We start from the raw sequence: 14,331 nt of genomic DNA, 5'->3' as shown, positions 1-14,331 counted from the left end.
AAGATACTCTAAATAAGATTTCCCTATACACAGATGACATTCTCCTCTATGTAACAGAACTCCAGCTATTCATTATGTGATTAATTTGTTTGGTAACTTCTCAAGATACAGAATAAATTGTAAGAAGAGCGAATTAATGCCCATAAGGTTGCAAAACACCTCTTGGCTAGAACATCTTCCAGTTAAGTTATCTTCAGAAAAATTACCTACCTAGGAATTGCAGTTACCAAACAATACTCCTCACTATTTAAAGAGAATTTCCCCTCTCTGAGGCAAAAACTCAAGGCAAACATACAATTTTGGAGAACTCTCCCAATTTCTCTGCTCAGAAAAATTAATGCCATTAAAATGTTCTTCCTCCCACAACTGCTCTACCTATACCAGAACATCACAGTAGTCATACCTAAATACTTTCATAAACAACTGGACTCAATTGTCAATCCATTCATCTGGGATTATAAAACACACAGGATAGGTAAAAAAAACACCTCTGTAAATCCAAGATGGAAGGAGGATTGTCTCTCCCAAATGTTATAGTTTTACTATTGGGCCGCTAACCTCCGCGCTGTTACGTTTTTGCTGGATGACACACTTCCGTCATCCAGCTGGCTTAGTATGGAGTGTGAGGATTGTCACCCCTTCTCTATTGGCGCTGTGATTTTGTCTCCTGTCAATCTGGAGATGTCACTTTATAGTAACAATCCTATTATACATAGCATAGTCCGAATCTGGAAGCAAATTAAAGTCCACTTTGATCTTAGACCAATATCATTCATGCTCCCTGTTGCGAGGAATCCCTCCTTTGCCCGCTCTAACCTTGATAACACCTTTGAGCGATGGGGAGAGCTAGGGATAAATACCATAGGGGTTCTATATATAGAAGGGACCTTTGCCTCCTTTGAGTTGCTAAGGGAAATGTATAATCTTCCCAGAAATAACTTTTTCAGATACCTACAAATTAGAGACTATGTTAGAAAACACCTCCCGACATTTGGGAATGCTAAACCTTCCATGTTTGACGGATGCATAAAAATATGCCCCACCTCAGACAAACTGATATCTTGTCTATATGACACTTTTCAATCTGTTAGCATACCTACTACAGATGCCATTAAGGGAAAATGGGAGGAAGAACTAGGGACTGACATTTCTGTGGCAGACTGGGAAGATGGAGTATATCCACACCTGCTCCATTAACTCCAGACATCGTCTCATACAATTCAAGGTATTACACAGATTACACTATTCCAAACTAAACTGCATAGGATATTTCCTGATACATACCCTATGTGTTATAAATGTCAGGCTGCGCAGGGTACACTACTCCACAGTTTTGCCCTATGCTCTAACTTGGTTGGTTATTGGTGTGGAATTTTTAGGAACCGCTCTGAAGTTCTGGAGATTTAAATTGACCCAGACCCGCTTCTGATAATCCTGGGAGTGTCTGATTCCCTAAACGGATTAACCAACCCCCAAAAACAACTCATCTCTTACACTCTCATTTCAGAAAAAAAAAATATCTTGTTGTTTTGGAAAAGGAGGGAAGCTCCCTCTACCAAATTATGGCTCAACAAATTGGCAAACACTGTACACTTAGAAAGAAATTAGATAGATATAGATATATTCTGAACAATAAATGATAAACATTTGATCAAATCTGGCAGCCTTTCCTCTCTTGCTTGGACCAGTCTGCGCTGTGAATTTGTACATCTTAACGCACACTCAATTGTATTATTTTAATCTACCTTTGGGCGGCATGTGCTTGCCCCGGCACCTGAGCAGTTGGAGAGGGGGGGATAAGGGGGGGTGACATCTACCCTCTTTCTTTCTACCTGTCCTTGTTCTGTATGTCTTGTTTTGTATTATTTGAGTTTGTACCTAGAACTCTGGGTCTTGTTGTTTCTGTCTGTTCTTGTATGTTCAGATAAGAATTGCATACTTGTCTTTTATACCTATACACCATTCGTGTGTGTGTTCAATAAAAAGTATTTGAACAGGGGGAAAAAAATATATATTGTATTTGTATTTGTTTTTGTGTCATTATACCATTGTTGATGCAAAATGCATCATACCGGCTGTATTTTAAAAGTTATATCTTCAAAACTTGATTGCTGACATGCAAAACATTTTGGGACTATATCAACAATGGCAAATTACACAAATACCAAAAGCTCTTTTTTGGGTGGAATTTCTATTTAATAATACTTGAGGGTGTATCAATACACCCAGTCACTACAAAAATACATGTCCTTCCTAGCTCAGTTGCCGGAGAGGAAGGAAACCGCTCAAGGATTTCACTCTAAGGCCAATTTAAAACAGCTAAAGAGTTTAATGACTGTGATAAGAGAAAACTGAGGATGTATCAACAACATTGTAGTTACTCCACAGTACTAACCTAAATGACAGAGTGAAAAGAAAGAAGCCTGTACAGAACAGAAAATATCTCAAATCATGCATCCTGTTTGCAACAAGGCACTAAAGTAATACTGCAAAAAATGTGGCAAAGCAATTCACTTTTTGTCCTGAGTACAAAGTGTTATATTTGGGGCACATCCAGTACAACACATTACTAAGTACAGTACCACTCTCCATATTTTCAAGCAATTGGTGGCTGCATCATGTTATGGGTATGCTTGTAATCATTACGGACTGGGGAGTTTTTCAGGATAAAAAATGAATGGAATGGAGCTAAGCACAGGCAAAATCCAAAAGAAAACCCTGGTTCAGACACTGGGAGACGAATTCACCTTTCAGCAGGACAATAACTTAAAACACAAGGCCAAAAATATACACTGGAGTTGTTTGCTCTGAACACAGTAAATGTTGCTGAGTTGTCAAGCTACAGGTTTGACCTAAATCTGCTTGAAGAATCTACGGCATTACTTGAGAATGGTTGTCTGGCAATGATCAATGACCAATTTGAAAGAGCTTGAAGAATTTTGAAAAGAATAATGGGCAAATATTGTACAATCCAGGTGTGCAAAGCTCTTATAGACTTACCCAGAAAGATCAGTCAATACCAGTCAAAAGTTTGGACACACCTACTCATTCAAGGGTTTTTCATTATTTGTACTATTTGCTACATTGTAGAATAATAGTGAATACATCAAATCTATGAAATAGCATATATGGAATCATGTAGTAAGCAAAAAAGTGTTAAACAAATCAAAATGTATTTTATATTTTATATTCTTCAAAGTAGCCACCGTTTGCCTTGAATACAGCTTTGCACACGCTTGGCATTCTCTCAACCAGCTTCACCTGTAATGCTTTTCCAACAGTCTTGAAGGAGTTCCCACATATGCTGAGCACTTGTTGGCTGCTTATCCTTCACTCTGCGGTCCTGCTCATCCCAAACCATCTGAATTTGCTATTAGCTATTAGCCCATACAAACACACTGAATAACAGATTCTCTACATGGAACAACAGATAGTCCCCCCCAAAAATCACAAGAAGGTTTGTTCCGAATTGTCTGTCCTATAGAAATAAATATATATATATATAAATATAGATCAAACACCATTTGATCTAGGACACCCACATGCCTCACAATACTCATCTGAATGTAAAAGTTGAAAAAATTAATGTAAGTAAAGTATATACAGTATGGAGACTGTTAAGTGCTAAAAATAAAGGGTTAATACACTGGATGTAAGTAAAATTAATGTAAATAAAGTATATACAGTATGGAGACTGTTAAGTGCTAAAAATAAGGGGTTAAATACATGTAAAAAAATGAATGTAAGTAAAGTATATACAATATGGAGACTTAAGTGCTAAAAATAAGGGGTTAAATACATGTAAAAAATGTATATATACATTTTTTACATGTATTTAACCCCGTATTTTTAGCACTTGACAGTCTCCATACTGTATATACTTTACTTACATTCATTTTTTCAACTTTTAAGTTGTGGGTGTCCTAGATCAAAACAACTGACATGTACAGTGGGGGAAAAAAGTATTTGATCCCCTGCTGATTTTGTACGTTTGCCACTGATAAAGAAATGATCAGTCTATAATTTTAATGGTAAGTTTATTTGAACAGTGAGAGACAGAATAACAACAAAGATATCCAGAAAAAAACGCATGTCAAAAATGTTATAAATTGATTTGCATTTTAATGAGGGAAATAAGTATTTGACCCCTCTGCAAAACATGACTTAGTACTTGGGGGCAAAACCCTTGTTGGCAATCACAGAGGTCAGACGTTTCTTGTTGTTGGCCACCAGGTTTGCACACATCTCAGGAGGGATTTTGTCCCACTCCTCTTTGCAGATCTTCTCCAAGTCATTAAGGTTTCAAGGCTGACGTTTGGCAACTCGAACCTTCAGCTCCCTCCACAGATTTTCTATGGGATTAAGGTCTGGAGACTAGCTAGGCCACTCCAGGACCTTAATGTGCTTCTTCTTGAGCCACTCCTTTGTTGCCTTGGCCGTGTGTTTTGGGTCATTGTCATGCTGGAATACCCATCCATGACCCATTTTCAATGCCCTGGCTGAGGGAAGGAGGTTCTCACCCAAGATTTGACGGCACACGGCCCCATCCATCGTCCTTTTGATGCGGTGAAGTTGTCCTGTCCCCTTAGCAGAAAAACACCCCCAAAGCATAATGTTTCCACCTCCATGTTTGACGTATTTGACCCCCTCTCAATCAGAAAGATTTCTGGCTCCCAGGTGTCTTTTATACAGGTAACGAGCTGAGATTAGGAGCACACTCTTAAAGGGAGTGCTCCTAACTGCAGCTTGTTACCTGTAAAAAAGAAATAAATCAATCAGATTCAAAACTCTCCACCATGGCCAAGACCAAAGAGCTCTACAAAGATGTCAGGGACAAGATTGTAGACCTACACAAGGCTGGAATGGGCTACAAGACCATCGCCAAGCAGCTTGGTGAGAACGTGACAACATTTGGTGCGATTATTCGCAAATGAAAGAAACACAAAAGAACTGTCAATATCCCTCGGCCTGGGGCTCCATGCAAGATCTCACTTCGTGGGGTTGCAATGATCATGAGAACGGTGAGGAATCAGCCCAGAACTACACGGGAGGATCTTTTCAATGATCTCAAGGCAGCTGGGACCATAGTCACCAAGAAAACAATTGGTAACACACTACGCCGTGAAGGACTGAAATCCTGCAGCGCCCGCAAGGTCCCCCTGCTCAAAAATACATATACATGCCCGTCTGAAGTTTGCCAATGAACATCTGAATGATTCAGAGGACAACTGGTGAAAGTGTTGTGGTCAGATGACACCAAAATAAAGCTCTTTGGCATCAACTCAACTCGCCGTGTTTGGAGTAGAAGGAATGTTGCCTATGACCCCAAGAACACCATCTCCACCGTCAAACATGGAGGTGGAAACATTATGCTTTGGGGGTGTTTTTCTGCTAAGGGGACAGGACAACTTCACCGCATTAAAGGGACGATGGACGGGGCCATGTACCGTCAAATCTTGGGTGAGAACATCCTTCCCTCAGCCAGGGCATTGAAAATGGGTCGTATATGGGTATTCCAGCATGACAATGACCCAAAACACACGGCCAAGGCAACAAAGGAGTGGCTCAAGAAGAAGCACATTAAGATCCTGGAGTGGCCTAGCCAGTCTCCAGACCTTAATCCCATAGAAAATCTGTGGAGGGAGCTGAAGGTTCGAGTTGCCAAACGTCAGCCTCGAAACCTTAATGACTTGGAGAAGATCTGCAAAGAGGAGTGGGACAAAATCCCTCCTGAGATGTGTGCAACCCTGGTGGTCAACTACAAGAAACGTCTGACCTCTGTGATTGCCAACAAGGGTTTTGCCACCAAGTTCTAAGTCATGTTTTGCAGAGGGGTCAAATACTTATTTCCCTCGTTAAAATGCAAATAATTTTATAACATTTTTGACATGCGTTTTTCTGGATTTTTTTGTTGTTATTCTGTCTCTCACTGTTCAAATAAACGTACCATTAAAATTATAGACTGATCATTTCTTTGTAAGTGGGCAAATGTACAAAATCAGCAGGGGATCAAATTATTTTTCCCCCCACTGTACATGTTTTTGAGGGTCTCACCTTTCCACAGAAGGATATTAGTGTGTAGCCCAAACTGTTCAGACGCTACAGACAGAAGTCGGCAGATCAGTTGTACCGACTTCAGACGAGTCCCAAGACGCTTGCGGGGATCGTAGAGCAAAATGGAGAACATCATCGTGTTTGTGAGAGTATCCTCTTGCCATAGAGGGCTCGTGATAGTTTGTAGACCGTTCGGACGCTACAGACAATTTTGTGAGAAGACCAATTTTCGGGATGTCTCATGGTCTGACAAACACTGCTCTAGCTGTTTGGGACGGCAGGTAGCCTAGTGGTTAGAGCATTGCACTAGTAACCGAAAGGTTGCAAGATTGAATCCCCGAGCTGACAAGGTAAAAATCTGTCGTTCTGCCCCTGAACAAGGCAGTTAACCCACTGTTCCTCGGCCATCATTGAAAATAAGAATTTGTTCTTAACTGACTTGCCTAGTTAAATAAAAATAAGTAGCTCTGTCACCTTCCACAGATATCTGTAGTTAAGCTGATACATTTTTATGGGGATTTCTTTATTATGCAAAATAGATTTCCGCGGGGGGCTGACATTGACTCTAGGCAGTTTAAACATGTTCAACTGCTTTCGTTGGCTTATTCTCTCACTGCAGTGGGTTTAAGACAAGTGTTTAGCTATCTTGGAATTAAATACATTTCCAAGACAAAATCCAAGAACATTATTTTCAAGAATCTAATTTCTTCATAACTTTTTTAATAGGAAGAAACATGGGAAGAAGCTTAAGAACATTTTAAATAACTTTACTGAGGAGTAGCAACCTTTCGTAGTTTAAGTATAAGCTTAAGGAAAAAATGGCGCTTACAAAGAAATGTATTCTTAAGAAGGTTTTGTGAATCCGGGCCCTGCTGGTCCTGGATGCTTTCCTTTCCTAGTGTCTTATTACCTCCAAGTTTGTACACCAATTGTGTGAATTACAACCTTGACTGATCTAATAAACCATGCATTAGCTGGTCCAATTCGATCAGTCATTCCTGTGGGTTGAAGAAACCGCTGGGCTGCTGGTGATACTAAGGCCTGTGGAAAAGATTGATCACCCTGCCCAACTCTACCATTAGAGGGTAAAGGGAGATTATTGTGAGGTGGTTTGCTTTGTCACTGGAGGTGGGATGAAGTGGTTAGAACAGAACAGAGAAAGTGATACACCACCTGCTTGAGGGAGCGGGTCTTGTCTAGCTCTTTAGACTTACTGTAGGGAATATGTAAATTGTGGTACACACACGAAGCCACGCACACACACGCACACACACACGGCCATAGTCCCACACACACACACACACACACACACACACACACACACACACACACACACACACACACACACACACACACACACACACACACACACACACTCACATGCTGTACTAATTATGCAAAACACACACACAAACTTCCCCAATCTCTCTTAACTTTCTCTCTTTTTATCATGGTCCCATTATTCATCATTCCATCATATGTATTAACAACATTATCCTGCATAGCGTGAGGAAATGTTGTGCTCACCTCAAAATGTTGTAGTAAGAAAAAATATTTTTGCACTAGGTTCAAAGGTCATAATTACACTGAAGAAGGAAAAACTGCACTCACTGCAATAATTATACTACATACCACCAGCCCTTAACCTGTCCTCTGTTCTCTCCTCCACCACCAGGAGTATTACAGTGCAATGTATTGACTTAGGCGTCAAGAACCGTGATACATATCTTTTTGCAAAAGATTCACAATGTGATGCATAGCAATGATACTATGTTGCACTGTACAGTATAATTAATAGGTACCAGTGCTTACCCTTTCCTCTATTCTCCTCTCTTCCACCAGGAGTATCCGCTGCTTGAGGAACATAATCCACTGGAACCTGATCACAGCTTTCATCCTGAGGAACGCCACTTGGTTCGTCGTACAGCTCACCATGAACCCTAAGGTGCACGAGAGCAATGTGGTGAGTACAGGGAAGTTAACTGTACATCCATTTCAGGCCGCTTTATATGCAATAAACATATACATACAGGTAACTGCCAAAATAAAGGAAACACCATCATAAAGTGTCTTAATAGAGCACCATCAAAAGCCGTTAAAACAGCTTCAATGTGCCTTGGCAAGTGTTCAAATCTGGTGACAGATGGCCAAGGCATATGGTAAACATCATTTTCGTGCTCATCAAACCATTCAGTGACCACTTGTGCTCTGTGGATGGGGGCATTGTCATCCTGGAAGAGGCCACTCCCATCAGGATAGAAATGATTCACCATAGGTTGAAGGTGATCACACAGAATGGCTGGCTGTGTATTTATTGGTGTTTACCTTACCCTCTAAGGGGATGAGAGGACCTAAACCATGCCAGGAAAATGCACCCCACACCAAAACAACACACACACACACACACAAAACTAACTTTGGAGTACCATCATGTTGTCCTGGTTCACTGTTAATTGCCCTTCAGCTCGCCTGCCTCTTGATGTTATTGCTTGTGCAAACTGAGCGCGCTCAAAGCGACCCAGGGGCCTCCTGAGTGGGCAGCGGTCTAAGGCACTGCAGTGCTACAGGCGTCACTACAGATCCCGCCTCGATTCCAGCCGCGACTAGAAGACCCATGAGGCAGCGCACAATTGGCCCACCGTCGTCCGGGTTAGGGGAAGGTTTGGCCTGCTGGGATGTCCCTTGTCCCATCGAGCTCTAGCAAGTCCGTACTGGAGTTGCAGCAATGGGACAAGACTGTAACTACCAATTGGATATAATGATATTGGGGAGAAAAAGGGGAAAAGGTAAAAAAAAAAAAAAAAAGTGACCCAGTCAGTCAGCCCTCCTCCTCCATCTATTCTTCTTCCATTCTGAGAAGAAACAAGATGGCTGCCGTCAGCTATTAGCCTTGAGTTCTGCTTGTCAGTTGAAAGACGGAGGCTTGACGGCTCATTTAATTTATTATTTGCGCAAGGTCGTGGAGCAAGTGACCTGCAGAGGAACACAGCATAGTACATAAGTCAGGGCTAATATGTAATATGTTAAAAGCAACAGAACAAGTCAACGGTTGTCAGATCATAAAATAATATATTGATTGCTTTAGGGAGGTTTTGGGTAGGGTTAATTAAAGATCAATGACTTACTGATTGACGAGAACATTTGGAAAATACGAAATGAATGAAAAGTTAGAAACTTTTTCCACATTTTGTTGTGTTACAGGCTTATTCTAAAATTAATGAAATAATTTTTTCCCTCATCGATCTACACCAATACCCCATAATGACAATGCAAAAACTAGTTTTTAGACATTTTTGCAAATGTATAAAAATGTAAAACTGAAATATCACACCTACATAAGTATTCCGATCCTTTACTCAGATCTATGTTGAAGCACCTTTGGCAGCGATTACAGCCTCGAGTCTTCTTGGGTATGACACTACAAGCTTGGCACACCTGTATTTGGGGAGTTTCTCCCATTCTTCTCTGCAGATAATCTCAAGCTTTGTCAGGTTGGATGGGGAGCATCGCTGCACAGCTATTTTAGCTGTGTGATAAGGGTCGTTGTCCTGAGGTCCTGAGCACTCTGGAGCAGGTTTTCATCAAGGATCTCTCTGTACTTTGCACATCTGTACATCTTTCCCTCGATCCTGACTAGTCTCCCAGTCCCTGCCGCTGAAATTCATGATTCCAAAACTTCCAATTTGTTGCTTTTTAACCATTTCCATGACTTGATTATGTGTTTTGGATCATTGTATTGCTGCATGACCCAGCTGCACTTCAGCTTCAGCTGACAGGCGGATGGCCTGACATTATCCTGTAGAATTCTCTGATACAGAGCAAAATTCATACTTCCTTTTATTAAGGCAAGTCATCCAGGTCCGGAGGCAGAAAAACATCCCCAAACCATCACACTACCACCACCATGCTTGACCGTTGGTATAAGGTTCTTACTGTGGAATGCAGTGTTTGGTTTTTTCCAGGGCTAATGGGACCCATCTCGTCCAAAAAGTAATACCTTTGACTAATCTGTCCATAAAACATTTTTGATGATCATTCAGGTGCTTTCAGGTGCTTTTTGGCAAATCTTTGGACATGATGGGTCCCATTATGTCTGCAGCAAGACAATGATCCAAAACACACAATCAAGTCATGAAAATGGTTAAAAAGCAACATATTGGAAGTTTTGGAATGGCTTAGCCTCTTATAGTCAAAGTCCAGACCTAATACCAATTGAGATGTGGCAGGACTTTAAATGAGCAGTTCATACTTGAAAACCCACAAATGTCACTGAGTTAAAGCAGTTCTGCATGCAATAATACTGTAACTGCATACTGTGTAGTAATCGTACTACATACCATTTACAATGTACAGTTGCAGTAAAAAACTAATATCAGCATACTAGGCTTATCCTACTGAGAACACGTCAGCTAATGTGCAATTGCGTTGATTCCCGCCATTCAATCATTTTGGTACAGCGCATGCCCTCATCTGTTTATCAGCTGTTGTCAGACACAGTGGGTCTTGAAAGAAGATTCTCTTCCTATTTTCAAAAGGGGAGTTGTCTAGGTCAAAAGCAACTCTCGAACCTCAGGAGAGTTGTTTTTCACTTTTGAAAGCTGTAATTTTTGTGTTTTTTCTTGTCCTTGGTACACTGGGTTCACCCTGCAAAAATAGGACGGTAACGCTATCACACTCAACCACGGCCCCACTTCACTGATCACACTGAGAGTCTCTCAATTAAAAATTAAAAATGTAATGAACTGCAATCCTGATTTGACAGCTGCCCTGAAATGCCTTTAGACTACACAAGGGGTAGAGTGGAGGGAATTGGAAAGGGCAACTTGGGATCTTATCCCAAATACACTGAGATTACTGGCTGTAGAGTCCCATTTTCTGTGTGATGATTTGATGGGTAGTACCGGGTCAGGGAGTCTTTTGGTATGACCTTGAAGTAAGTGGGGAGGCAAGATAAAATGCGAGTCAAGATTTTTCACACTCCTTACTATATTATTTTCACTAGGTACCATATGAATAACTACCTGAACAAATGCTAAATTAAAATATTTGTTCTTATTGTCGTGAAAAGGAGGTAAATAAGTAACACCTGATTTGGAAAAACTCCTTATTTTGATTGTGACCCAAGACCCACTGTGACCGCTTATTTTGATTGCGACCCTGCATGACAATGAGGAGTTCTCGTCTAAGCCTCTAGTCTTACATTTGTTAGGGAATTTTCATGAAACTACTATAGTTAAACACTTATACAACACATTCATCACAGGCCTTCAGAGATGGACTTTGCTACTTTTGAACAGACGCCAAACGGGGGCATCTCCCCCCTCCTTCCGAACTGATATCATCGCCCAATGAGTTGTCTCTCATCCGTCTTCAGAGAGAGATTAAAGACTGACAGATCTCCTGTCTCATCTCCCAGCTGTAGACACCTAGTCCAGACTCCCCCATGTGCCATTCTCTGACTCTCTCAATCCAAAGTAACTCCCAAGTGACTCTCAATGATCTGGTCTCATTGTTTGTCAAAGAAGATAGAGATTGAAGTGTTAAAAGTGGCATACAGATGTGTACTATCTTAAATTGACCAGTTTCTCACAGCATGAAAATAATCCTGCAGCAGCAGAGAATGTGAATTATTATGTGGATTTTAATTAATGAACATTTTTGTAGGTGTTGATAAATGTTTCTTTAGGACAAATAGTTTTACATGTCAAAGTGGAAATTGCTAACTTTAGAACCATTTTTTTTTTACACTACAATTAGCATTTTCTGCTGCGCAACAGAGTGATCAAATTAAGATAGCACATCTACATTGACTTTGGATTTGTTGAGAGGTATAGTGTAGGATCCTACAGTGTAGGATGACTCAGACTGACGTAGGCCATGGGAAGTGAGAGCTATGATGCAGTTTAACAAGTAATGCAGGGGGTCAAATCTGCGTTTCTTAAACTGCTGCAGTGACCTTTGTTTGCCAAACATCTGCCTAAGAACCAGTTCCAAATTGGAACTGCTCAGAGCATGATAGAGACGCTCAAACAAGCTGCATATGTTAAATAAGGATCGCACGGTGGAGTTTCACTCGCAGGTTGAGTGTTTTTTAGAGAGACTACTCACTGGGCACACACTGTGTCACAGTATCCACCGAGGATGGCGCCCCTCCTCGGTCGGGCGGCGCTCGGCGGTCGTCGTCGCCGGTCTACTAGCTGCCACCGATCTATATTTCTGTGTTCTTTGGTTTTTGTCTGCTCTAGCCCACACCTGTCTCTTGTCTGTCATTAGTGGGGAGGTATTTAGTTTGTTTCTTTGGGTTCGTCTTTGTGCGGGATTGTTTGTTTGTCAGCGGGCAGGTCTGTGTACGTTCTGTGCTTTTGCACATTTTTCCCCAGCGGATTCTCGCTGGATGAATATTGCATTTGCCGGGCTGCGCCCCGTGCGTATTTTTGTTTTCTCGGGGTTTACTGTGTTCCCGTGTGGTCTCTGGGCGCACCCTATGCCCTTTTGTTACGCCAAGTTTTTTTTTCGGTACAATAAATATATCATTCTACGACACTACTGGACTACGTCTCCTGCGTTTGACTCTGCCCTTTCCTCCTGCCATAAGGAACCGTGACACACTGGTTGAAATGTTGTTTCCACGTCATCTCAAATTAAATTACATTGAACCGACGTGAAATATAGACGTTGAATTGACGTCTATATATAGGGAAGAACAGGGACAAAACTAACACTTTTCATTTTTCAGAGGTTGATAGAGCTAGAGATACCATATTTTATGACAAACAACGTATACAGGTCCTCTACCGTTAACGACTGTAATTTAATTTCTGTAGTAAATTAGTTGAAATTAAATAGACCAAGAATAGAAATACCACAACGTTACTTTTTTTCTACCTGCCGGTGGGAGTAACGCAACATTGGGAAGGAAGTAACAGCTGACGAAAAGTGCGCAATATCTGTCTTATCTCCATGTTTTTGGTTTGTAATGCTCATTACTTTCAACAAATGTATTATCAGACATCCTTTGTTGTTTGTGTCAATTTGAATAATTAATGCTGTAGGTTCATATTTTATGAAAATGAACCATGGGTCAACATCGCAATGTTGCACAACCACAATATTTTGCCTTACGATATTGATCAGACTAAAATGGGTCACATAATAGCTTTATTAACCATCATTTTCTTATCTCACTTTAATGGGAATGTAGTAGGAGATGTTTTTCACAATTTTCAAAGACTATTCAAGCTTAAATCAAATCAAATTTAATTGGTCACATACACATATTTAGCAGACGTTATTGCGGGTGTAGCGAAATGCTTCTGTTTCTTGCTCCGACAGTGCAGTAATATCTAACAATATACAACAATGCACACAAATCTACCTCTGCCCTGTGTTACTTTCCTCCCTGCTCTCCCCAATAAGCTTAAGATGCAGCCCTGCCTTACTCCTACTCGATCTCATCACATGTCCATAAAGAACCAGGGCTGCATCCGGAATGGAACCCTATTCCCTATATAGTGCACTACTTTTGACAAGGACCTACAGGGCACCATTTCAGACGCAGGCCAGATCATTTTTCCAATAGGCAATAACCCCCTAAAGAGTGAGGAGAGGAACCAGTGGTGCCTTTACTGCTCTCACTTTTATAGTTTTACTAGCCTGAATCTTTTTTGTTATTCTTTCCTTCCTCTCTATAAAAGTTGTGGTGCCGGCTGGTCACGGCAGCCTATAACTATTTCCACGTAACAAACTTCTTCTGGATGTTTGGGGAGGGCTGCTACCTGCATACAGCCATCGTGCTCACTTACTCCACGGACAAGCTACGCAAGTGGATGTTCATCTGCATTGGGTGGTGTGAGTAGCCTACACTTAGTGAATCAAAGGAAAGACAGATGTGCATTGATTTATTAATTTGACTGATCACAAAGAATGCAAGTCAACTGTAACAGAGACCATGTGTGATGTTTTACAGGTATCCCTCTTCCAATCATCATTGCATGGGCCATTGGCAAGCTTTACTACGACAACGAAAAGTAAGTAAAAAATTGATTCTTTCTCATTCTCTCTATCTCTATTTATGCCCCTGTGTAATCCATTTTGTCTTTGGAATCAGGCAACAATCTTGTCCATGTCTAGCTCCCCTCAGACCCATCGGAGTGATAATTGTAGTGGATGAGAGATGGATGTCACCCAATCATCTCCTTAACTTTCTGCATTAAACGATCGATTCATCCTCATTTTAAGGTAGTCTTGGTGAACCTATAACCTATAATTGAGTCTTGT

At 41.0% G+C, this 14,331-nt stretch overlaps 1 protein-coding gene across 1 annotated transcript in view; it reads left to right on the top strand.

Moving 5' to 3' along the window:
- LOC106607456 (corticotropin-releasing factor receptor 1) overlaps window positions 1-14,331 on the top strand; it is a 175,046-nt gene that overhangs the window by 146,496 nt on the left and 14,219 nt on the right. The window contains exons 7-9 of the mRNA XM_014204418.3: window positions 7,897-8,017; window positions 13,749-13,902; window positions 14,021-14,081. Coding sequence (XP_014059893.1) covers window positions 7,897-8,017; window positions 13,749-13,902; window positions 14,021-14,081 — 336 coding nt within the window. The remainder of the gene's footprint in view (window positions 1-7,896; window positions 8,018-13,748; window positions 13,903-14,020; window positions 14,082-14,331) is intronic.

Source organism: Salmo salar, chromosome 06 (assembly GCF_965601325.2).
Source record: "Salmo salar chromosome 06, fSalSal1, whole genome shotgun sequence".
NCBI lineage: Eukaryota > Metazoa > Chordata > Actinopteri > Salmoniformes > Salmonidae > Salmo > Salmo salar.
This window is presented reverse-complemented; position numbering and strand designations above follow the sequence as displayed.